Source organism: Aspergillus luchuensis, chromosome 1 (genome assembly GCF_016861625.1).
Source record: "Aspergillus luchuensis IFO 4308 DNA, chromosome 1, nearly complete sequence".
NCBI classification, from domain to species: domain Eukaryota; kingdom Fungi; phylum Ascomycota; class Eurotiomycetes; order Eurotiales; family Aspergillaceae; genus Aspergillus; species Aspergillus luchuensis.
The window spans coordinates 3,029,068-3,054,734 of NC_054849.1; the positions used below are offsets into that span (position 1 = coordinate 3,029,068).

General features: G+C 50.0%; 7 protein-coding genes across 7 annotated transcripts; 3 read left to right on the forward strand and 4 right to left on the reverse strand.

Moving 5' to 3' along the window:
• Window positions 1–1,231: 1,231 nt before the first annotated feature.
• Window positions 1,232–1,549, reverse strand: AKAW2_11049A (uncharacterized protein; the record flags this gene model as incomplete). Its single annotated transcript, XM_041681333.1, has 1 exon — window positions 1,232–1,549. One exon carries the CDS (start codon window positions 1,547–1,549, stop codon window positions 1,232–1,234), a length of 318 nt encoding a protein of 105 aa, XP_041537769.1.
• Window positions 1,550–12,248: 10,699 nt separating this feature from the next.
• AKAW2_11050A (MBL fold metallo-hydrolase) lies at window positions 12,249–13,493 on the reverse strand (the record flags this gene model as incomplete). The annotated part of the gene is made up of 4 exons (XM_041681345.1): window positions 12,249–12,541; window positions 12,607–12,978; window positions 13,038–13,185; window positions 13,266–13,493. The coding sequence occupies 4 exons, from the start codon at window positions 13,491–13,493 to the stop codon at window positions 12,249–12,251; spliced, it is 1,041 nt and encodes a 346-aa protein (XP_041537770.1).
• Window positions 13,494–14,434: 941 nt separating this feature from the next.
• On the reverse strand, window positions 14,435–15,685 carry AKAW2_11051A (GTPase-activating protein RNA1; the record flags this gene model as incomplete). Its single annotated transcript, XM_041681356.1, has 1 exon — window positions 14,435–15,685. One exon carries the CDS (start codon window positions 15,683–15,685, stop codon window positions 14,435–14,437), a length of 1,251 nt encoding a protein of 416 aa, XP_041537771.1.
• A 446-nt stretch (window positions 15,686–16,131) lies between these two features.
• Window positions 16,132–16,512, forward strand: COX17 (copper metallochaperone COX17; the record flags this gene model as incomplete). The annotated part of the gene is made up of 3 exons (XM_041681367.1): window positions 16,132–16,159; window positions 16,258–16,313; window positions 16,372–16,512. The coding sequence occupies 3 exons, from the start codon at window positions 16,132–16,134 to the stop codon at window positions 16,510–16,512; spliced, it is 225 nt and encodes a 74-aa protein (XP_041537772.1).
• A 358-nt stretch (window positions 16,513–16,870) lies between these two features.
• On the reverse strand, window positions 16,871–18,752 carry ALG6 (dolichyl-P-Glc:Man(9)GlcNAc(2)-PP-dolichol alpha-1,3-glucosyltransferase ALG6; the record flags this gene model as incomplete). Its single annotated transcript, XM_041681378.1, has 3 exons — window positions 16,871–18,251; window positions 18,300–18,462; window positions 18,518–18,752. The coding sequence occupies 3 exons, from the start codon at window positions 18,750–18,752 to the stop codon at window positions 16,871–16,873; spliced, it is 1,779 nt and encodes a 592-aa protein (XP_041537773.1).
• An 822-nt stretch (window positions 18,753–19,574) lies between these two features.
• AKAW2_11054S (putative nucleolin protein Nsr1) lies at window positions 19,575–21,316 on the forward strand (the record flags this gene model as incomplete). The annotated part of the gene is made up of 3 exons (XM_041681389.1): window positions 19,575–20,294; window positions 20,344–20,633; window positions 20,686–21,316. The coding sequence occupies 3 exons, from the start codon at window positions 19,575–19,577 to the stop codon at window positions 21,314–21,316; spliced, it is 1,641 nt and encodes a 546-aa protein (XP_041537774.1).
• A 1,307-nt stretch (window positions 21,317–22,623) lies between these two features.
• AKAW2_11055S (uncharacterized protein) lies at window positions 22,624–23,880 on the forward strand (the record flags this gene model as incomplete). Its single annotated transcript, XM_041681400.1, has 1 exon — window positions 22,624–23,880. One exon carries the CDS (start codon window positions 22,624–22,626, stop codon window positions 23,878–23,880), a length of 1,257 nt encoding a protein of 418 aa, XP_041537775.1.
• Between the last annotated feature and the right edge of the window lie 1,787 nt (window positions 23,881–25,667).

Below are 25,667 nucleotides of genomic sequence, written 5' to 3' on the forward strand. Positions count from 1 at the left end.
GATTCTACCCGTGCTTCTTCTCCAGATAATGAGTAGTTAGCCCAGACCATCTATCTATTCGATACCGTCAAGCAAAGCAAATCAAACCACTAGCAGTAGTAGTACTACTAAAAACAAACGCGCCATTTTCCCATCAGCCCAGCTCAGCCCAGACAAATCAGGATCTCTCCGGAATTCCCAGGAAAAGCAATCTATCTCCCTCAGGGATACACACGGAAGTCCCGAAAGGAAGGAAGAAAACTGCATAGTACTTGTGATTATTGGAAAATGGCTTGTCTGACAAGAGAAAAGAAAGAAAGATATGCATGCATGCACGGCATTAATCCACAACCACGTAGCCCGCGTCCGGGCGCTGCGCGCGCCGCCGCCGCAGCGCCCCAGATCGCCTGACAACGTACATACTAACTAACCATCCATCCAATCCATCGATGATTGTTCCAGTTGTTTTCCAGTGCCTTCTCGCTATTAGACTTTTTTTTTCCGTTCGATGATGGTGTCGCCGATAAACAGGGAATTCCCATGTTCGTGACTTCTTCCTCCGCACTTCATAAGCTTTCAGCGCGCATAAGGCTTGTCTTGGACTCAAGTCACTCCCAAAGTAATACTTAAATGAGTCTATTTTGTTTTTTGGCCCTTTCGGTAGTTTTGCCAAGATGGTGATCCGTTGTCGGGTTACGGTATCCTTGTTCAATCTTGTTCTGCCTTTCTCCTCCTCCTCCACATTCTTTTTCGGTGGTTGGGCTGGTTAGTTGCTGCTGTCCGAATCCGGATGATGGGGTTTATCTCCAAGCAAACACCGTAGATATTCTTAGTAGGTGCGGCTTTCCGCTACGCTACGTGGGCGATTCAGAGTGATGCAACTGCGTATGGTATCTACGGAGTAACATTGGCGATAATTGTTCTTGGCTGGCTCTACTAGTTGTAGAATAGCATCTCTCGGAGTTGATGGGTTCGACTAGTAGTATTCTTCTTCGATGATCCCTACTACTTGAAATCTCCATAATATATATCCCATCAATTTGAGGCTCGAGATTGACCACTCTATTGTAATATACAGCCTTACCTCACTCCCCATCTATTGTATACCATGTGAAGATCAGTGAGATGAATATACACAGTACTATGTAGTAATCTTCAAACTACTCGGACGATAGAACCTATTTGCTTATTCCAAACAAACACACAAAAAAAGCTTCGGAATGTAAAAGGGTTCAACTTTAAGCCACCCAACTTACTCCGTGCTGAGTAGTAGCAGTAGGATGATGGGAATGGGATTCACCGTCATCCCGACCGGGTCTCGATCGATACCGCCCGCACTCAGCTCCCACCCAAGTCCGAACGAAAGAGAAAGCCCTGAACCAAATAACGCATATCCATTCATCCATCCATCCATCCAACCCCAGACGCGGGCGGGATAAAATCCGATGATGTTTGTGGAGGAGGAGGAGACATCCCATTCCGCCCAACCATACCTGCAGAATACTACACTTACTGCATCTCCCGTAGGTAAAGTATTTCCATCGGGCGGGCGGCCTCGCGCCCCATTCATCCATCACATCACATTATGGTTGCCGTACCATCCATCCATCCATTCATCCATTTCCAACCCAACATGAGAGAGCTCTGAAAAGGCGACCGTACACATGCAAGACGAAACCATGGCATGGCATGGGCATGGGGTCAGTGAGATTTTTTTCCCTTTCACGCGGATCGGATTCATCCTGTTTTCCCTTCTCTTTTGCTCCGATGACCTGAGCATCATCACTTAAATCACACACTATCTATCTATGTATCTACCTGTATCAATGACTAGGTAAGGTCTAACTGGGCTGAGTTGAGCTGAGCTGAACTGATCAGCCGCGGGGAAATAAAATAACACTCTACTCTACCTCTAACTTTTACCATAAAAATTAACTCAAAACCACATGCGAGTTTACTGTAGCATCATCATCACTAACCTACGGAGGGTAATCCCGCTTCATCTACTGCATTCTCTCACCGTGACGCTCACTCACTTACCCTAGGGCCAAAGCAAAGCAAAGCAAGCAGGCCAACAGAAGCCCGAAGTTTAATCCCGGAGTTCGAAATGAATGAATGATGGAGAGGAGAAGGATGAGTTATACCTAATTCAGATATGATATGATAGTTCCGGTGCTACTTACTTAGGTACACCGGGGTTTAAGTTAGTTACTTAGGTTGGTTAGTAAGGTTAGTTAAGGGATGGGGGTGGGTGGTTGGTTTCGCCTCGCCCGACGGGGCCGATTGAGCGGTTTCCGCGGTTTGGGTGGTTAAGTTACTTAGATAGGTAGTGTCTTAGGGAAGGATGATTCTGGATGGATAGGGCATAGGGAGATTCCCTCACGGGGGAAGTTTCGCCGTCGGGGTATGTTCCTGACGAATGGGAAGGTTACCCCATGTTGAGTACAGTAGTAGTAATGGTGATGGTGATTATGATGATGATGCTATTCCCGATTATGCTACCATTGTCAGGTACTACTACTACTATGGCTGAACTGGTAACTACCATTAGCTAACTCCTCGAGTAATGAGTTAGATTAGCATACATACGCAATTAGTACTGTGTACAGCCCGTGCACCCCCCAACCGCCCCCAAATCATACATCACCATCCGGATGCAGTCCATGGTGATCAGAATTCCGGGGGATTCTCACCGTTGCCCGGTATTATTACAGGGATTAAGGGGAACTTAACTTAGTAGGCCTGAACTTGAACCTGGGGCAGCAAGGCAAGGCAAGACAGGGTCGGTATGCAAAACAAAAACACAACAACAACCCACGTCAGCCAAGACTCGAAAACCGCAAAACCCCCCCAGCCATCTGGAAAATACCAAACTACAGGATCCTATCTATGCTACTTTACTATTTCTGGGGTTCAAAGGGGGGGAGGAGAGGCCCATAGAAGGTCAGCTGAGGGGGGAGGAGTCGTTAAGTTACTATGGAGAAAGAAAGAAAGGAAGGAAGTCATCCCACATCCCACACTTTCACCCCCTTATGTGTTGTCTGTCCCATTTTACCCCATCATCCCCATCCCATCTCATCCCATATTTTCCCCAAAGGCCAAGACCAGACCAAAGTCAGGGTCAAGGCCAACAGTAGTAAACTACTTAGTCAGTGAGAGGTAGCTATCGTGGAGCATACTAAAACCCATTTATTTCTCCATTGCTCTACACAGTTAGACTGTTAGATAGATAAATTACTTGGAGAGTAAATAATAATAATCCCACGAATATACGTACTTAACTGTAGCTCTAACTAGATAGAGAGATGGAGATACTTTTAGATAAAAAAACCCCAAAGTGGATAAAAATTCAGAACCAAAAACCCGCAAACCCAGTACCTGGATTCTCCGTCACACTAGTCCCAATCCAGGATTACTTACCTTCTTAGCCGAAGTGGAGCAACCCACACCTCACCCACCCACTCACCGGAGTGGTATGGGCGCGCGCGCGTGGAAATAAGAGAGACCTGTGTGTGTGTGCGTCCCCCAATTTCGTTGTTTTTAAAACCGCACTAGTACCTGGTACCTCGCCTAGTCGGGAAAGTACCTTTACCAAATTTCACTTCCCGAAGTGTACTAACTCTACTAAGTGTGTGTTGCAAAAAGGCTCCCCACACACGCAAACCGTGGAACGGGCTGAGGGTGAGTTGTTTCTCGGTCGGGATGTCAGTTCTGGCTGCTGTCGCTTGTCGTCTGTCTGTCCCTGAACCATAGGATGGGAGGTGATGGTAATCGCTCTTGGTTCGTTGGTGGTGATGATGATGGTCGTTTCGTTGTCGATATTTGGGTTTGGGGTTGTTTCGAATTTCTTTCTTAATTGCTTGGGACCTTTGTATCAGGGTTTGAGGTTATTTGATCCTGCCTCTCCGTAGTTAGTTAGAGTATCTTTGTTTTGTGTTCGTTGAAACCGTTCTCTGACAGCTGGGCTGAAATGAGATATGGCGTTGTCCGTTGTCGTCGTCTAGTTAATCTACTTAGATGATACTAAACTACTCATACTAATATTGACTCGCTTTCCCTTCGGGAAGGTGAATCGAGCTACGTACCTACATACCATACCTACTTACTCCGGACGTGGAGCCCTACATAACAATGCATGGAGACAGGGAACACGTGAGGGATGCCAACCCAGCAGCAAGCAAGCAAGCATTCTGCATGATCGCAACCAAAGAAACAACCAAAAAAAGGGTTTCGAGAACGGTCAAAGAAGGTCATCGGTATTGCCGGTGTGGATTGAAAGACCAAGACCGAGACCGAGACCGAGACCCTCCCCGCGTCGTCCATCATGACTTAACAAAGGAAAATATGGAGAAATCAATCAGTCACAAGTTCGCCTCATAGTGATGGGATGACCACACAATAGTGCATGATATTATATCCCGCAATGGAGCCATAGACCATACAAAATGGAAAAAAGTGAGGCTATTCCGTGCGGGCGCGCCACTGCCAAAGTCCGGAGTAGTAGACCGGAGTACGGAGTAGATAGTAAGAGGCTAACTCCCACTACGGGTTAGACTAAGTGACTAGCCCGCACTTCCCCGAGCGCGGACTAAAATACCTTAGTAATGGGGCTTATCAGGGCAATTGATTGATTGATTGATTGTTGGAGGAGGGGCCCAAGATTTGTCCACAGTAGTAGTACTCCGTAGTAATAGCGCCATACTCAGTCGGGAAGGACTGACTTGGGACTCGACTGACTGGTCGCCACCGGACCAGCCGAATGCAAGGCCCCAAAAAAGTGAGGGGCAACAAGGACCTTCTGACCGCATCGAACCCGCAGATTCGCCGTTCTCGACGTTTTCTAGAAGGCTTCGACTGGGGCCCTTGGAGCCAGTTAGCTGCATTTCCTTGTCCAGACGATTGTTCTTGGTTTTTGCCGCTCCGAAATTTTGGGGTGAGGGTTCGAGATCAGAGAATTTTTCTGGGGCTGACATGGCACATCGGATGTCGGCAGCAGGGGAGTTTGTTGGCCACTGAATTGGGATTTGTCGAGGGGTCATGGCCACCGGGGGAGATTGGGGGGGGGAGTGGGTGCTACGTCATAATCGGCAGTCCGATAGGGAAATCGGGTAAAGTCATAGTGTTGGTGGGATTGTCCTTATTATTGATTTTGGCCTCTGGGGCAATTTGCCAATAATTAATGCGACTTTTGGTGGCTTTCTCTTTGAGGGACTTTGCAAAGCACAGTCAGTAGTCAGTCAGGCCAGTGTGTTGGCTAATGGATGGGGGCAACGAAATTCCCCTTCGGGATAAGGTCGGCTACCCGTAAGGATGCTAAACCACATTCGGCCGACCCTCTCGTACGAGCCGTGTATAGATGACGGGGGGTGAGACAATTATCCGCACGATGACGGCGCGTGTTGGCGCGTATGACAAGAGTCATGGCTTACACCTCGTAATCTTTACTACATTCTATCTTCATCACCTACTAGACTACTTGCAGGTAGAGATACGACCTTAGGTAATACAGGTTCGGCACAATGGCAATTGTTCCGTCAGTCGGTGCATAAAGAAAGCAAGCAGCACGAACAAATGACCTCAAAAATGCGATCACGACCACCGGCGTCCGTGGAGCGCCCACTAGATACCGCTAGGCTCGTTCTTGGCTTTCTGGTACCTACAGTAGTGACCAAGACTAGACGGCTAGTCAGTTGGTCACTCCATCGACTCAGCGCGGTAACGGGGCCAATTCCTCCCACTTCACCGACGTTAATTGCGAATACAGTTAGCGGCCCCCAATAATGATACCAATCGCCGTCCCAACTCGCCTTTCCTCTTCCCTTCCCCCCACCGGGCGATCGCCCGTGCCAAGCTGTCTCATCGAGGATCCTGGTGAGGGATTTTCTGTCGGCCCTGGTCTGCCCTCGTTCACCCGAGGTTCAAGGATAGCAGCAGTAGCACCCTCCTCCATCCAACATCCCAGTCGCGCATCGGACCTCCGCGGTCGAGGTACTTGCTGCAGTAGCGGACATCGATCGCACAACGCCTTTGCAAATGGAGATGCTCGTGCTGCCAGCACCATTGCCAAGAGAGCACCAAGAAGTGTTGTGTTCGATAGATAGTACTATCCTCCTGCAAAGTATCATACTATCGAGGATACTATTGCTATTGCAGCATTGGCAGTACGATGATGACGACTAATCAGTTACTTAGTGGGAGGGGACAGTACCTGACCATTGACTACTCACAGCTACACGTATGTACCTGCCCCCACGGGCGGGAGGAAGCTCCGACTGTTCATCGGAGATCCCAATCGAGTACGAGGATGCGACATCGTCATTCGTCAACGGGTCAGCCGTCGTCCCCAGCAGCAACAGATGCTGGATATTAGCAGCAGCAGCGCAATTTTAGCCCGCTCCAATTACCCTCAGTAGCTCGATACCAGTCTAGCTACAAAGCAGCTAGCTGGGCTGCGTACGTTTTCTCAAACCTCGCCGAGCTCCAACGCTCTGACGACAACCACTAAAGAGCTACTGCAGGAGCTTTATCGTCCTTACCTTTTTGACACCTCCGGAGAAGACTTGCTGACTTGTATGAGAGATTTTCTAAACCTCATTTCCATTCCGCACCCGCGCACGCGCGCGCCCCAGCGTGCTACCGTGGCAGCTAACCCACCATCTATTGATGACGCGCCGTGCTTTGCAGAACTGCTTCTGCCCAGTGACCAGCAGAATCCGATAAATCGGTTAGTTAGTTAGTTAGTTTGGTTGCTTTGTAGCAGTGCAATTGCCCTTGGTTATTCTTCCGGGCTGCTGTGCGTATGCTTGGATCGGGTTTAGCCCGAGCCCTCGCCGACTCGGGGAATTATTGCCCGTCCGTACCTGGGCGACTTGCTGTTGGCCAGTCTTGGAAGTAAGCTACGGTCGGCGAAATTGGTTAGAACTAGAATTAGACTGCAGAGATTCGATGCAGAGAGCTATTTTCCGGACATAGCTAGATAACCCAGTCTAAATGGACTAGGTAGATAGCAAAAGAAGCGCGGCAAGCCGGATCGATAGCACTAGATGCTTCAGGTCGCTCACTGCCTATCATGGGCCGACCGGTGACAACTACTGCATCATGGACACTTAGCTACCGATAGGGAAGAATACCCTGGTGGAAGCGAGAACCCAATAGTTAGTCAAATCAGTAGTAGACATGGGACAGTCCAAAACGACCGGGTCTGGAACGGGATATCGGCAGGACAAGATGGAGGGATACCGAACTCGCAACGCAACAACCAGAACCAGCTTATCTGTGTCAAATAGCTTACTAGTTAGGTAACTAACTAGCTACCCCTCCTCGTGCAAGCTCTCCCACCAGACAAAATATTAGATTAGTTACTTAAGTGACTGCCGGGCTGACAAGCCCACCCTGGGGGTGATGGTGGAACGCCATTTGCGCTGCAAATGCGCTCACTCACGCACACGACTCCCCAAGTAAGTTTAGCCCCAAATGAGTGAGTGCGTGAATTGGAAAATTGAAGTGGGTGGTGGAATCACCATTATCCCTCACTCAACTCGGCGCGTATGAGCGAAATGTCCATGTCTTGCCTTGTCGGCCTTTCTCCTCGGCATATTCGGCCCTTCCCACTCAGTAGTCACCTCAGGGTCGCCGAAGTTCTAGTTACTATTTTACTGGGTGGTAAACTAAACTGCTAACGGGTCTGGGCTAACTACGCGACACGGGAATCGGCACGGGCGCGCCGTTTTGGAGACAAAGACACCACCAGTAATCCAGAGTTTGGTTTACCCCCCCCTCCAATCATACATTCGCCCGTTCATATCCATCCATTCAGGCGTTTTACTTTATCCCTCCTGCTGCCCTCCTTTTCCATGGTTGAATGTTGTCGGGTATGAACCGTGGTACTGGACCGAATGTTTCTTGTTCGATGTTGGGTGTGAAGAATTTTTCCGGAATAGAGTGTCGGGAGTGTGAAGCGATGGATGTAAGGCTGAAGTGAGGGAATAAATCTTGCCGGGTTGCTTTTTTGGAGGAGACGTGTCTGATGGAGGGAGGAGGGTTGGGTGGGGATACGTAGTACTGTAGTAGTGGTGGTGATGTCTCATGTCTATTGGGTGTGGTGGTTTGTTCTGGTACATGTTTAACTTTGTTGCCAGACGTAGTAGTATCTCATAGTAAACTACAGCTTTGGGTGTGTGATGGGATCGATGCCAAGGGATCACCAGCATGGATTATTATGTCTAATTAAGTGCTCCGTACCTGGGTGTTTACTATATATGTATCGAGTACTTTTGTGCAGGTTTTGGTCACCCCGCGATATACACTTGATACTATATACAATCTACAGAAAAGTATCCCACTAGACAGTAGTAGTAAGTAGTAAGTAGGAGTAGGTGTAGTATATCCAAGACAAAACAACCATTCATGTCTCTCTGCAGCACACTGCTGCAGCAGTCTCTGCTCCGACCCTGATTCTCATCACCCTGTTTCAGTATATATCCCGTGCCTACATCCTCTATCCAATACATATGTAGGTACCCCTTCTTGCATCAATCAGAAGTAGGTACCATCGATCAACATCATACCCAAGGAAGAATAAGTATCGATGATCTGACCGACTATTCTAGTATCTGTCTTGTCTTGTCTCATCTCCATCATCATCCCACCCTCGACTCACATGCCATGTTTTACATGAAGTTTAATTATCGGATCATTGTCTGATACACCCACACCTACCCTTATATATCCAAAAGGGGCAGGTTAATCGAACGGACAAGATGATGATGCAGTAGCCACATGGATAAATTATAGACGGAGATTATACATACGTACATTAAGGGAAGTTATTGTATCATATCATCTAAAAAGGGGAGGGAGGATAATAATGATGTAGATCGGTGGTGTTTGAGTTTTTACAGACATAACTATCCGCCCTTCTAGATGTGTGAAGAATCGATCAATTAGGTAGGTAGTTAACTATGTGTGTATTTGCATATGATGTCAGATGGACACTTACTAACTACCATTCTGGTCCGTGACTACGGAGTAAGTTATGTCTGATGTGATATCCTAATATACTCCGACTCCGTTTCGTATGAGGGTCCGACGGACAAAGTCGTGAGACAGTAGTTACTACTTGGCAGGATGGATAGAGTTTTCCTTGAACTTAAGTGATAATAATAATAATAATGAAATAAGGTTAACTTTGAGGAAGTAAATTGCCGAGTGAGTATCCCCGTCAGGATAATCCGTATCCCTGATGTGATGGTGAGTGACGGAGTGATGCTGATGTGGAAAAGATGATATCAGATCGACAGTTCATCAGGGGCTGGCTGGCTGGCTGGCTGCCTTTCTTGCCCTGGCTATCTACATTTGCCAAGATGGCATCTAAGCGAGAAATCATTGCTGTAAATCAGGAATTGTAAGAAAGTATAATCAATATTTAAAATGAGATACTACGTACTAGTCTACTAGTAACCGAACAACTCAAGATATACTATCACACGTACAAAACTCCATACAGCCAAGCAAAAACAATAAAAAGCAAAAAACAAATAAGTAACTTAACCCGCCCCCTCGAAAACGTGACTGCCCTCTTACAGTGGTAAGTAGTAAGTAGTAGGTTTACCCCCTTTCCAAGCCAATAGTTATGCAGATTGTTTTGCGCCAAGCGGGAGATGTGCAGTCTTCAGCAAGGCTTTTTCTTGGCGGTTTTGTCTATCATCCATCCCTTTTTTTGATGTGCGAATAATTAATTACCAGGGTGGGATGTGCACGGTTGATAGCGAAGCAGTGTCTGTAGTCCTACTAATTATAGAGTGTAATGAAAATGACTTGATTTTGGGGTGGTGGTTGTTATCAGTGCAACGAGTTACTTGTCTGGATGTAGTGTTGACGTTTATGTTGGTGATGACGGGTGATGCAGCTTGGTGGGAGTTGTTACTACTTACTAGACCACAGTTTGTCGTTTACTTCGTGTTTCGCTTACAGTAGAGAAAGCAAAGAATAGTAGAGAGAAAGACATAGTGAGAATTTCTTTGTCTAGTTTCATATTTCCATACAACAAAGAACCTGCCATCCACATACTAGCATACTATCATACAAGAATACTAATCAATGTATATTCCCACCAGTTCATCAAACCAGTTTCTACCCCATACCCCATAATCACCACCACCGACACCACAAGTAAATTAACTACTAACAACTCAACCCCATCTGTTCATCGCTCATCCTCCATAATCTTCTCCATACCAAACAAACAAACAAAGTTACCCCTTTCTTCTTCTCCCCCTCTTATCTCCCCGCCAAGCCCTGCCGTGCATTCCTCCCTTTTATTGTTCTTGGCAAAGGGGCGTATGTGCTGCCTCCTGCACCGCCCCTCTCCTCCCTTGTAGAGTGTAATGCAGCCAGCGGAGAGAGAGGGGGAAGGACGGGATCTTCATCAATCATAGCACAGCCCAGCCCAGCACAGCCTGAAGTTTGAGTCGCGGGTGATCAACAGTGAGAAGTGTAGTTAGTTGTTAACCTTCTGCAGAGTTGATCAGATGACTAGTAGGCTACAGTATATACTCAATATAGAGTTTGATGGATGGGTTGTTTAGCATAGGCATCTACATAAATGGTAAAAAAGAGGAATCAACTACGAAGTGATTAACGAGGAATTGAATCGAATACTTGGCAGGGTAGTATAGTAAGTGGTCGTCATCACTTTCATGCTGTGCTCTGTAGGGATACGTCATACAGCATGAGAAATCTGGGTAGATGCATATGTTTGTATGTTTGGTAAGAATGGGAGGGAATAGAATACTTACTTACAGTACTGCTTAGATAGTACGTACTGATAGTAAATGGATGGATGGATGGTGTTACACGACATGTTAATTTCCTTCCTACATACACTCACACATACATACAGCTGCTGCTGCGCCTATAATCCCAACCTCACTCACCCATCCATTCATCTCTACCTCCAGAAACAAATAGACCTATCTCAGAAGTAACCAGAGATTAGAGGAGTAAGTCAGTAGACAGGCGAATCACCTCCTACCACGAATCCAACCAACCAACTAACCTAACATACTAACTCTAACTCTATTCCCTCCTCTGCATACCACCTCTCCTCATCTTCATGTATAGTAGATAGAAAGTATATGCACAATAACCCTACCTACCCAACCTCTTACAATATTTTCCTTCCTGCATTGCATGACATTACAACCATTTGAAATTACCATCCGTAGATATATATCGTTTGATAGAGACGGAATCTTGGCGGTATGGAATGTGCATTGCAGCATGCATGTATGCCGTAGTGATGGGTGATGATGCTGCTGCTGCTGCTTTCTAGCCATTCTAGCCTGCTTCTGGTCCCTTGGTTTGTGACGGTCTGGATTGCTGGGCTCTTACTTGGCTTTCGTTTTGAGTTTTGGCGTGCTTGAGGGGTGGTGCTGTCATGTTGTGCTATCATCATCATACTGCAGTCGGTGAGCGGTGGATGGATGGATGGATGGGTCAGATGGTGGTATTCGGGTCGGTGGAATGGAGGAATAAGGTTGGTTGTGTGAATGCATTGTAGTTGTAGGGGTGATGAAGGTTTACGGTGGTGTGTTTTAGTTGAGGAATAGTGGTGATTCTGTGAGTTGTTGTAGTTAGTTGTGTAGTAAATATATGTTGAGTACAACTGTGTAATGATATATATACAATCCCAACATCCATCCAAACGGACTCAACTTCGTGCCAGAGCTGATATACAACATAATATATATTTTCATAAGTTCAAGCACTTCTAGGCACAATATATATCATATACCTCGATACTCCTCTCTCCCGCCAGCATGTGCACCGTGACATCTTGTTTTATACCAAGGCTGCCGATGCAACGGTGTCACTGGGATGTCCATTGTTATCCTCCAAGCGGAAGGGTGCAGTTCCAAGAATCCTGTGCTAGAGATATTGTGCTGCTCGCGATATCATCCGAGACGGACTTTCAATGAGCATGGTGGGTATCTGTGGTCTGATATCGAACCTCCATAAGAACGGGCGTATGGCAATGCAGCACGACTGCCACCATTATGCTCTTCCAAGCTCGACATGGTAGACTAACCAGGTCGATGAGCATACAATAACTCCCAGATTTTCTTGTAGCCCCATCAAGTTATCACCATGGCATGACTATTCGACTGAGCATTGTCGCTGAAGTTGTCTTGGATAGACACAGGCCAGAGTAGCATCCTCCTAAGAACAACATCCATCATGACCATAAACCCAGCTAACCTGTAAGTTACCTAAAACTTAATCCTCATCCCCACCGAACAAGGCACCATCGCCCCCGGCATACTCCTCTCAATCGCAAACTTAGCCCTCCACCCCGAGCAATGCCCCGGAAGAATAACCGCAGGATCCAACCTCTTCAGATCCCTAACGGTACTCTCCATCTGCGACGCCTCACTAGTAGCAAGATGAAATCCCCCAACAATAGCATGCAGGGGGACCTCACCATCTAGCGAATCCACCGCATGCTGTGCGCAATTAACCACCCCGGCATGACTGCACGCCGTGAACATAACTATGCCCTTATCTGTATCAAGTCAGCATCACCCAGAAATAGCTATCATCAAATACAAACCCGAATGGATAACATACCCTTAAGCCTACACATCAAAAACCTCTCATCCGCAATCCCCTCATCCGAGAACCAATCCTTCTCTTCCGCATCATACCTCATCCCCCCCTTCAACCCATGCTCATACCCCGTCCGTCGAGGAATCTCCCCCGAGATGAAGAAGAAGTCATCGAGAACGGTATGCGCATCTGCATGTTTCTGCACCGTGCCTCCGGCAGCTTCTAACTCCTCGAAGGTGGGATCAGCCTGCAGCGAGATGATATTATGTCCAATAGCCATGCCTCTGTAATCCGGTCGATCGGGGTGGAGATCAACTACCGTTACAGCGGAATTCCCACTGGTTTTCTTCTTCTTAGCATCTGTAATCATCTCAATGGCTCGTTGAAGACCACCTGCATTATCAATTAGCACACACCGCCCTTTATCTCAAACGGACGAAGTAAAAACATACCAGAATGATCGCGATGCCAATGCGACAATTGCACGACCTCCACATCCGCCAAATCCGGCCGTAGCCGCTTGACATTCCTCTCCCAGGCATCGCCTTCAGGTCCGGCGTCGAAGAGGATCGTGTGCTGTTTGTTGTCTTTTGTTGCGGTCTTGGTTTCTTCTTAGCTTTCATCACTCATTATGAGATCCACGGAGGAGGGCAAAGGATGATGGGAAGGGTATAACGCACCACAAGAATCGACAACCCATGCGCAGAGCAGCATATATCCTCCATTTGAAGCTCCTTATGCGCATCGCCCCGGTCGTGGATTTCGTGCGGAGAGGATGTTGCTAGCGTGCGCATTAGACCGGTCACTTCTACTGTGTCTGGCGGGATGGGGGACATGGGGTCCAGGTCGTTGTCGATGAGGATGGTGGCTTCCAGGGAGTCGAGGGCTACGAGGGAGGAGGCGGACATCTTGCTTTGGGTTTGTTTGGATGTGTTTGGATGTTATTGATGGGGGTGGTTGTGGTAGGATGAATGATTGGTGTTGGGTTGGAGCGGGATGTGGGAAGATGGAATTGGTGTATGGTGAGAGAGGGGAGGGGAGGGGTTTGTGGTTAGTAGGAATCCATTTAATAGAGGATTACTAGTCGGGGATTCTGTTTGAGGGGATGTATCATATATTAGCTAGAGGACAAAGATTAGAGTAAGCTGTAGAGGTGGATGATTGTTGGAGGCTCATCTCATCTCAGGTGACGTGCAGGTGACGCTTTGGTGCCTTAGGCTGCAGTGAGAGTATGGCCAGATGCAATCTGAATGAATCAGTTGATATCAACATTTCTAATTAAATGAACATCAAAGATGTAGCGATAGATACTTCTAGAACGACTAAGATAGCCAAGTCCAATACTGTGCTAGTGTGGTGTGGCACGGCTTGACTTACACCGACTCTTCTACTCCCACTCTACTCCGTACTCTGTACTCTCAACTCAGTAACTCAGGCTCATAGCTATGCACATCATTCGTTTAAACGTTATATACATCATGGGCAGTAACATGTTGTGATCAGCAAAGGGCAAGGCTCGTGTCTACGTCTAACCCTCAACGCATATCGCTGATAGGGCAACATCAAACCTCAAAGCAAAGCACTGCTTCTATCCAAGGGGCGAGGACACCTCCCGGCAGATAACAGCCAGTTTCACCAGGCGCGTGCTCTGGCTGGATTAGGAATCTCGTCTCCAAACTTCTCCTGCCGGCCACATGCAGACCGGACGCGGTCAGTCTGGGCCTGACACGTTTAGACGACCATGCATCCAGCTCTTGCCACGCGAGAAGTCACTGCCGTTGCACCGAGGCGACAAAATGGGAATAGGGGATGGGCGAGGTAAAAATGTGACCAAAAAGCCCCGACGCGTCTACAGACCGGTCTTGCCCAACACGTCGGCAAGCTTGTCGACATCATCGTCCTTCTTCTGGGAAACCTTTTCGTTCTCGGCCGCCTCGTCGTCCTTGACAAGCTTCTCGGCCTTCTCTTCCTCTTCCTCCTCCTCTTCCTCCTCCTCTTCCTCGCTCTCCTCCTCCTCAAGTTCGTCCAGCTCGTCGACACCCCACATGTCCTCCGGGTCATCGTCCTGGCCGTGCTCCTCCTGACGGGCCTCCAGGATCTCGCGCAGTTCCGTCACGTTGTTGTCATCCTCGTTGAAGATGTTACCGTTCAGCTCAATACGACGCAGGGCAGGAAGAGCAGTCTTGGTGGCGTGCAGGAACTGCTTGACACCCTCGGCGGTGATCTCATTGTACTGAAGACGCAGGGTCTGGACCTTCTGGTTCTTGGCCTCAGCCAGGGCCTGAGCGACCTTGACGCCACCACGGCCGGACAGCAAGCAGTCACTGACACCGAGCTCACGGAGAGAGGGCCAGCTGGACACCACACCAGCCAGAGCGGTGGAGCCCATGATGGTGAAAGTGTTGTCCTGTAGGTCGAGAACCTCCAGAGCAAAGCAGTGACGAAGACCCTCCTTCAGCAGCATCGAGATACCCTCCTGACGGATACCGTTCTGTGTCATCTTGACGGAGCGCATGCCGGCAGCGTGTACCTCGTAGGCACGTGCCCAAGCCGCCATACTGCCGTTCTCCAAGCGATTGCGACCGCAGACGATGCTCTCGAGAAGAGGCACCTCCTTGCCCTCCTTACGGGCCTCCTCCTTGCGCTGAGCCAGCTCAGTAAGCGCCTTCGCGATGTTCGAACCAGCCTCGGGGCCCATGCCGTTGTTGTTAAGGATCAGGTGGCGGAGCGGGGTGTGGCGAGCAAGGAAGTCGACGAGGGGCTTCTGGGTGTTGGCGCCGAAGGCATTATCGGAGAGGTTGACGGTGTGGAGGGTGGTGATTTCGAGAAGGGCATTAAGGAGGAAGGTCAGAGCGTCGGGAATCTCGCTCAGCAGACGAGAGGTGAAGATGTCGGCAAGTTCAGCCACTTCGAGGCTCTTTTGCGTAGAAAGCACAGCGGCGAGACGCTCGCAAGCAGGAACACCCAGAGTGTTTCCTCCGAAGCGGATCTCAGTGTAGTCGGTAGCTTCGAGAAGAGGCTTGATGTGAGACTCGATATCCTCAGCGGAATCGAGCTTGAGGCCTTTGCCCTCGATAGAGAAGACCTTTGGAGGGGCCATGGTGGGGTAAATTTCAGGGGTGGAATTGCACAGTGCGATGCAGAAAGGGTGCAAAAGAATCAAAGTAGCAGGACTCGATGGAGGTCCTGGTAAGCAACGGCTGAATGGTAGCAGGAAAAGCAAAGACAATGAGCGTGGGAGGCAATGCGACCGTGGAGGGGCAAAAAGTGAAGAAAGAAAGAAAGACTTGATGAAGCAGCGGGCCGTGATGCAGCATTCCCCTGACAACCCAATTATTTCCGTTTGTTCCCATAAATTTTCCCCGACCGCCGCTCCGGCCGACTGTAGGCACCATCTCCGCCGTTTCCGGGCAATCGCATCATTATTCAGCATCTTTTCGTCTTGCTCTGCCTCCGACTGCTGTTCGCTTTCGTCGTCAATCCTGTCGCTCTCTATCCATTGTCCTTCACTGAATCCGTTTCTTCATTCACATTCAATTCTTCGTCATGTCGTTGTTGTTCGGTTCCTCCAACAGTATGTATCTCCCATCCATGCTCGCCGCATGCTCCATACCTCTTGTCTCGCTAGTAGATCGGAGTCATTCAGAGCTGACAATTCTCTTTTGACAACAGCTGAGAAGGCTGCTGCCCCTGCTCCTGCCGAGTCGGCTCCCGCGGAAAAGCCCAAGGTACGCTCATGACCTATGCGACACAGATAATCAGTCAGATGTTCTGACCCAGTCACAGCCATGCTGCGTTTGCAAGACCGAAAAGACCGCCCGCGATGACTGCATGCTCTTCTCCAAGACCGACGACCCCACACAGGAGTGCAAGCCCTTGATCGAGCAGTACAAGGCCTGCATGGCTGGCTACGGCTTCAAGGTCTAAGCTGCACCACACCCGACTGCTGCCGGGACAACTGCACAACGAGGATGATACATAGAGTTCAGCGCATGCAAATATGGTGTTCGGTTATGGGTTTATTCTGGGTTACATGTATTGTATAGGTCATCGTCCGACGTGGAGCATCTCCCTTCTTGTGCAATAAATGTATATTATCTATGTCATTATGTTCTGGGAATAATGTAAGAAGAGAAGGCTTAAGCAACCGCTTTTATCTCTGCCAGGCGCAAGAAGCACAACGCGCAGTCTATCGCCGATAAGATCTGCCCAAGGCAGTCCCGAACATCAAAATGGGTATCACGAGAGAATCAAGTAGACTGAAAGGAAATCACCGCCAGCAACCTCACTGGTTCTTCTTCTCCGTTTCCTCGGCTGCCTTCTGGTCGATCCTGCGGCACTGCTGGATCAGCTTCCAGAAACACCACAGATATGCAATTCCAAATCCTCCAGCACCGATGAGAGCATTTAGCACCACCCAGAGATCCGGCTTGCCAGGAGGGGGTGCCACGAAGGCCTCAAGAACGTGCCACGCAATCATAGCAAGGTAAAAGCAGGCGTGCAGAAGTTTGGTCAGCACATGAAGCTCGGCGCCCGGGGTGGTGTCTTCCAAAGAGGCACGGCGGCGGAATGTTCCAAACGAAGTTGGAGGGAGTCCCAACAGGTAGGCCCAAAGCAAAGTCATAACGAAGTAAGGAATCCGAAGTTCGTCACGCTGCAGAAGAGGATACATGGTCCACGAGCCAAGCATGTTGGCCCAGCCCACCCAGGCCCGAGTCTCTCTACTGAGTCCGCCATCTCCAGCCAGGAGAAGAGTCATGGGGAGCAAGGGGAGGAGAACACTCTTCTCATGCACCTGGAATGAGAACAAGAAGAAGCCCCAGGCTACACTTGACAGGGCTGGGAGAAGTAGCGATGCACGCGGGTGACGGAAGATGATGGCGCAGGGAACGGCAATGGATGTCAGCGTCGCTCCAAGGGACATGCGTTGGAGCAGAGTGGCCTCGAAGCGGTGAAGCTTGTAGAAAGTATGGATGGCACACCACGCATTAGCAACCTTGTCCTCGAACAGACCACGAGCAAAGGGGAAGACGCGGTGGATAATCTGAGTCAGCTGGAAGATGACTGCGTAAAGCACGGAACTCTTGTCCAGCTCAACCGGAAGAATCTGCAGAAGAGGAGGCGGAGGGGCATATGCCAGGGTTGCTTGCGCCTCGATTCCAATCGCCCCAATGAGCATTGGTGCAAGCAGGACAGCGAATGCGACAAGGGTGATAAGGGAAATGCAGATGAGACGGAGGAAGCGAATCTTAGGGAAGATGCAGACACCAAGGAGGAAGGCGAACATGACCGGAGCATAGTACAAGGCCATCTGCTTGAAACCCAGAGCACCCACGAAGAAGATGCAGGCCCACAACATGCGTCCAGCCAGAATGGCATCCAAGCTCGCAACAACCAGTCCCAGCATCACCGTGTTATATTGGAAGTGTCCGTGGTCAATGAGGATGGTCGCCGGCTGTAGGAGGATCGCAGTGAGGGCAATTGAAGCAGACCAAACCGGAACGCTCTGCATGCGAGTGAAGCGGCGCAGGAAGGTAACGACGGCCGGGATGTAGACAAGGTATTCCGAAGCAATCACTGTTCCACGCATGAACACTTTCAACAAGGGGTCTTCGATGCCACGAGACTGGTCCAAGGCAAACCATGCGGGGTCAAAGAGAGAGCCACTGCTCAGTCAGTCTATAATCACGACCGATGGGAGTAGCATGACGTACAGTTTTCCAAGCAACCAGCTGTGGTATGCAGTCAACGGCGGGTAGTCCAAACCCCAGTATTGCAGATCGTACAGGTACCATTTGGACATAGGCAGATGAGTCGTGATTTCCATCCAATGCCTCTGTGCTTCAAAGTCACCATGCATAGGGGGTACTCCGAAGCCTGTGACCGTTAGTATGTGACGCCCAGGTATAGGAGATGGCAGTGATTTGCGTACCAGAATATCCCCACAAACTGACAGCCCAGCGAAACAATCCCACTGCCATCAATATCAAGGGTAGCACGAGCCATTGTGAGACACCAGCGCGAGCAGACCAGAGGAAAGACACCAATGGGAAAGCTGGGGAGGCTTTCCCTCCAGCATCAACAATGAGAGAATTGTTAGAGCCGGCGAAAGACGAGGGAAGCTTTCTCTTCTTCCGCGGACGGTAAGAGGACGGGGGAGGCGCCATGATTCACGAGCAATGGACCAATTCAAAAGAGTTCCATTGACTGCGTGTGAATGTCGAGCAACCGTGACAGGTCCAAATGAATGACAGGTAGTTGGAGTCGATAGTTAGTGGACTGGCTGGATGTGGTTGACTGCGGAGGGACACTCTGGTTCCAACGGTCTGCCGGTGGACCAATGAGAAGCCCGGTCGGAGTCGGGCCCAGTCGGGTTAGTCTCCCAGCCAGTTCCCCACTTAGTTCCTGAGCTAGCTAGCTGCAGCAGGCGGTAGGTGCTGTTGATTTTTTTCTGCCAGCCTCCAAATTTTTTTTGCGTTCAGTCGCCTTATCAGAGCTGCTCCCCAGCTGGGATTTTTCCTTCTTCCTTCATTCCTGTCCTACTCTTCCCCTTCACCTTTTTCCATCATTTTTTATCACTCTTCTTCACTTGGTTGTCTCTTCAACTAAGTGTTCATCTCTTTTCATTGCATATCTAACGGTGCGCTTCAACAGACACTCTGTGGGCTTCTTGCATTGAGGGCTGTGGGCTGTAGCATACTACATCTATTCTGTGGGATCTGTGGGATACTCTCGTGGGTTTCATATCATAGACGGTAGCTTCCCTGTCGTCTCGTGTGGGCTTAGACACTGTCGTTGTGGGTTACCTGTGGGTATTTGAAAATTTCCATTACAAATCGGGTGATTGTGGGATTATAAGATCTGCCGCACATTCCTAGCTTTTCTCTGTATACTTGCTTAGTTTACAGTTTATTTGGTTCGTCTCTTCCCTTCTTCCTATCACCCTGTCTGTTATCTCTTGGACTAATCATTGTTCCCTTCAGATCAAAATGTCCAAGACCAAGTCCGTTACCAAGAAGGGCTCTGAGAAGCCGGTTGACAAGACCCTTAGCAAGGTCAAGTCTGCTGGTGTGACCAAGTCCTCCCAGTCCCCCAAGGCCAAGAGCAAGCAGATTGCTCGTGAGGTTGCCTCCAAGGAGAAGAAGGACAAGAAGAAGAAGAAGGAGCCTACTCCCAGCGAGTCTTCCGAGTCCGAGTCCGACAGCGACGAGGAGATGGCCTCCGACTCCAGCTCCAGCAGCGAGAGTGAGGACGAGAAGCCCGCCAAGAAGACCGAGAAGAAGGGCAAGAAGGTTGAGTCCGAGTCCGAGTCTTCCGAGTCCGAGTCTTCCGAGTCCGAGTCTGAGTCTTCCGACTCGGACAGCGATGAGGAGATGAACGACGCCTCTAGCAGCGAGAGCGAGGAGGAGAAGCCTGCCAAGAAGACCAAGGAGGAGCCCAAGAAGGCTGCTAAGAAGGCTGAGTCCAGCGACTCTGAGTCTGAGTCTTCCGACTCTGACTCCGAGTCCGAGGATGAGAAGCCTGCTAAGAAGGAGACCAAGAAGGCCGAGTCCGAGTCCAAGTCTTCTGACTCTGACTCCGACTCTGAGTCTGAGGAGGAGGCCCCCAAGAAGGCCGCCAAGAAGGAGTCCAGCGAGAGCGACTCTGACTCCGACTCTGACTCTGACTCTGAGAGCGAGGAGGAGACCAAGGAGAAGAAGGCCGAGAAGGTATGCCGTCTATTCCTTTCACTTGTCAGTTTAATGCTAACGTCCCCAGGAGTCTTCTGACTCTTCTGACTCTGACTCCGACTCTTCCGACTCCGACTCTGACTCCGAGTCTGAGGAGAGCGAGAAGCCCTCCAAGAAGCGTAAGGCTGAGGAGGAGACCTCCGCTACCCCCAAGAAGTCCAAGACTGAGGACCCTGCTCCTGGTGCTTCCGCCAACCTGTTCGTCGGCAACCTGTCCTGGAACGTCGATGAGGCCTGGCTCCAGTCCGAGTTCGAGAGCTTCGGTGAGCTCTCCGGTGTTCGTATCATGACTGAGCGTGACACTGGCCGCTCTCGTGGGTGAGTACTTTCGTCTTCCATATTTATCAAGCCATTGCTAAACCCTTCCCAGTTTCGGTTACGTTGAGTACACCAACGCCGTTGATGCCGCCAAGGCTTTCGAGGCCAAGAAGGGTGCTGAGATCGACGGACGTGTCATCAACCTGGACTATGCCACTGGCCGTCCCGCCAACAAGGACCAGCAGGGTGGTTTCAAGGACCGCGCCAACGCTCGTGCCCGTTCCTTCGGTGACCAGGCCAGCCCCGAGAGTGACACCCTCTTCGTCGGAAACCTTCCCTTCGACGCCAACGAGGACTCCGTCGGCGAGCTGTTCGGTGAGAAGGGTAGCATCCTCGGTATCCGTCTGCCCACCGACCCCGACTCTGGCCGCCCCAAGGGTTTCGGCTACGTCCAGTACTCCTCCGTCGACGAGGCCCGCGCTGCCTTCAACGAGCTCCAGGGTGCTGACCTGCTCGGACGCCCGGTGCGTCTGGACTTCAGCACTCCCCGTGCCAACAACGGCGGCGGCGGTGGTGGTCGCGGTGGTGGCCGTGGCGGCTTCGGCGGTCGTGGCGGTGGTCGTGGCGGTTTCGGTGACCGTGGTGGCCGTGGCCGTGGTGGCTTCGGTGGCCGCGGTGGTGGTGCCCCCAACAAGGCTCGCGGTGGTATCCCCGAGTACAAGGGCACCAAGGTCACTTTCTAAGTCAGTGTGTAAGAGTACTAACCGACGTATACCTATGTTTTTCTAGACTGCTTTCTGTTTTGGGCAATGGGTTATGGTTCCGGGGTTATTGTCATTATTCCTCACTGTTTCTGGTACCCCAAAAGTTGTCTGCATTATGTCAAGCTAGCTAGCTAGGTAGCTAGTGAGCTATGTGCCTGTTTTATCTAGGTAGCATACCATACCAATTTAATGAATGGCTATGACCAGAATGATGTTACTTTTCTTCTTTTCTTTTTCTTTTTTTTCTTCTTCTCTTTTGTTTTTCTCTTAAAGGTTGTCTTTGTTTGGGTGAATGGGGTGGCACGGATCGACCAGATCTGCTGCGAGTGCGTGATGGTGAGCCTATCAGCGGGAAGAGGCAGCGGGGTGGACAAGTCAGCTGTGCAGTGGGAAAAGGCTGGTTGAGGGTCGGATGATGGACCAGCCCTCGTGCTCGCCTCCCCCTTCTTATTCTCCCCGTCTCTCTCGCTTGTTGCTCGCGTCTATTGTTGTCCTTGGATTATCCCGTTCAACCTGAGTGAATAGAGAGAAGAAGCAGCAGCAGCAGGAGGTATCTTCTTTTATTGAACTCCAGGTTGGATGCTGGAGAACTGACAGAGAACTTAAACCTAACTCAACCTACAATTTCCATCCATGCTTTCTTCTTCTTCACGGTAACTGCCAGCATCCACTTGCCCACTTAAGTACTGATAAGATAATCTTAACGGATCCTCCCCCCAATCAACCCATTCAAACTGAACGGTTGCATCCCAAACCCCGCCCTTTTCTGACCGCTCAGCGTATGAGCTGAACGGTCCGCTTGCATTCCCCGTGGTCTGAGGATTGACTGACCGTGTGTTGCCTGCCTGGTCACTCATCTCATCTCATCTCATCACCGCTTCTACTTCTACTTCTACCTTCTTATTTATTCTTCTTCCCTTACTCTACTGTTTCATCTCCTCCTCCCACCCCCTCTCGTCAGTCTCTCCCGTTAACCTTCTTCCTCTTCACATCATGCAACCCAACCACTATGACCTGCTGGGTCAGGTGCACGATGACCCTCGATCGGTCGGGCGACTGACGCGAGAAGCCCATCAGCCGCCGTCGCGCGAGCCTCACGCCTTCCAGCAGTCCCGGTCGCCTGCTGCTGTCGCGCCCACGAGATCCGAAGGTGCGTCATCCTGGTTTTCTCCAGATATTTGCCCTACGCCTGGCATGTCTGCACCTTTCCCCTGCATCTTCATTCACTCCGATCTGCATGCATTGCCAGTCCTCTTTCAAAAGTCACTATTGCTTGTACCACCACCATGTACTCACTACGTTATTATATAGATTCCTGGATCGAGGTCTCCTCCCAGCCCTCCTCCTCTTCCCTCTCCTCCGCCGGCACCAACGACGATATCATCACTACCGGTCTGCGCGTCCAGCAGGATGAAGCTGGTGCATACCATCGCAGCCGACGGCGCCGTCTGCAGCGGCTGGCTGCCGTCACCACCGCCCAAGTCGACTACTCGTCCCGCGAACAAAGCAGTAGCCAAGACGAATACGAGGAGAGTGAGAGCGAGTCGGACCGCGTCCTCAGCAGTTCGAACGAGGACATGGTCCGTCAAGCTTTACCTACCCCGTTCGTCCCGGGACCAGGTCCCTCTTCCACCGCTTCCGATGATGCCAGCGATGAGGATGATGATGACGACAACTCAACGGCGTTGGGTATGCGTATGGGTTCAGCCCCCTTTGTTCCTCAGCCCAACGTCTTCTCGCACCCACCTGCATCTCAGAACACCTCTTGGAGGCCTACCGGAGGACACCGCTCACAGCCCAGTGAGGTGTCCAACTCCAGCCGTCGCACAGCGATTCGCAGAAACTCTCAAGCAAGTATACGCTCCGCACGGAGATCCTCCCAGCAACATAGTCCATTCAATATGATCTCACCGTCCCACCACGCGGATCACGACGCCGCTCTGCGTGCCAGTCTATCCACTTTGCTCTCCTGTGCCGCTGCGGCCCGCGGTCTGCCCAAATCCGACCCTCCCCCCTCACAGGCCAGTCCTTCTCGAGGCCACCCATCTTCCTTCCGCTTAGTACCGGAGTCAGTAGCGATGGGAGGAGAAGTTAGCGAGGAAGCCGTAGGGGCGGAAGCGACTGTCCCCACTCGGACCCCGCGGCAGGGACCCACTCCGCAGCCGGCCGCATACTCACCCCGCGATGTCCAGTCGGCCCCTCGAGCAAAGCGGCGGTCCAGCCCATCCAAAGAACGTAGCCACTCCTCTGCAAAGAAGGGCCGTCGAGCCAGCATAGCAGATGCTTCGACTGCCAGTCCCACCGTCATGACCTGGGTGATCAGCGCGGGTGTTGTCGTCTTGTTTTCAGCCATCAGCTTCTCCGCCGGCTACGTGCTGGGCCGCGAAGTCGGGCGCTTGGAGGCCAGCACGGGAATGACCGTGGCTGGCGATGCTGGCGTGCCCGGCCGAGCAGCGGCAGGCTGTGGCCAAGAAGCCGTCCGAGGTGGTCTCAAACGCATCCGCTGGGGATCAGGAACCTCTGGGTCAGGCATCATTGCGTGACTGACCACATACATCGCATCTAGTTCGTTTATATGAGTGCTAACGATAATGGTGATTACGGGATATGAAGCTATGAATATTTGGTGCGGTACATTCGTTGACTGCTTTTCCTATGTCTCTGTTTGGAAGGACGGATTGCATGCATAGCAAGGCTTTCCGGTCGTCTGTCTATGAGATGTTCTTGGATCATTTGTGGAGCCGCGGGAAAAGTAGTTGTTGGTTGAGATTAGGATCGATGTTTGGATTGGCGTCTGGAGTGAGTATTTAGTCGCAGTTATACCCCTTTCCCCTTGACAGCTAGTCAATACACGAGTAATTTGACATCCACTACTTGAGTTCAAGCAGTAAGACACAACCAGAACAGTAGTTAAATATCCTTACTTATAATAGATCAAGCAGATCACAACAGTGCATCTATCTGACTCATTTCCACTCTTCCATCCAAAGAAGTAGAACCAGTGTATAGACAACAACCTCCGAAAACTCAATCCCAAAATCAAACTCTTTCAATCTTCTACTCTCATCCAACCTACAACAGACTACTCAAATAGATATAAGAATAAGAACCGAACTCAACAGATTCATCTCCATTATTCGACTCCATCCCATACTCGTCTATCCTCCAACACAAGACTATATACAAAGGACACCAACCCCCTCATATCCACATGAAAAGAGCACACCACACCCCCTTCTCACGATAATTCAATCCCCACCACAGACACACCATTCCAACAACAGCAACAACGAGAATTAATCCTATAACCCTCATCGCTCTGAATAAGTAGGAATTGTGTTCCATCACCCCAATACAAAAATGGCACCGTAGTCATGACTTCCACCCCTCCACCCGTTAACAAAACATGATCCTCTTAGCATCCAACATGCTAGACTTAAGTAACCACAGACACTGAGAACACACACGGCCATGGTGGAAGTTTCTTCCCCCTTTTACATATAATAGTGAGGTGCAGGATGATTCTTCTTCGGGTCTGTGACACAACATTTGATTGCTATCGCATCCCACTCACTAGGAAATGCTTGCTAGATAGGAGCTGGGGGGGTTTTTTTTTTCCTATGTATTGTAGAGGAGTGGAATAGACCACTGGAGGTTCTATTCGATATCTAGCTGCTGCTGCACGTGTATGATCTGGTAGGTAGAATAAGACTGTTGTGTACACAAGTAGATATTATTGGTGAGATATATAGCAGAGTTGGTATGTAGGTACACCAAAGTATTATTCGGATGCAGACAACTCGATGGAATCATGTCCATGATTCATTGAAGGAGATATCATACAACAAGAACAAGACAAGACAAGACAGGATGAAATGGTAACAGATATCCGAACCCTTTCCTTTTTCCGAATTGGAAGATGACGTCCAAGGACACATCAATCCGGACGATTTTCGTCAATCGATCCCAAGATCAGATCTAGCATGATATTTCGATTGCAGGACATGTCGTATCGTTGGATATTGTTGGTAGGTAGAGTCTCGTGTTGCGGATGATCTGAAGTACCTTATCTTGGAGAAGGTAGAATCGACACCGCTGCGGAAACAAGTATGAATGGTGTGCTTGGCTAGCAAGTGGTATTTAGTTTGCTCGAGTGTCTCTGGAATGTATAATATCCTTTTGAATCTCTTAAAGCCCCACGGAGACAGTGAATTCTGCCAGAAATTGTCTTTCTGACGACGAACATAAATTCTACAAGCAGGTCATGAGCCCGGTACGCCTCAGTCCCTGTTGACTTTGTGTTCGCCATAGGCCGAGTTCATATGCCGTG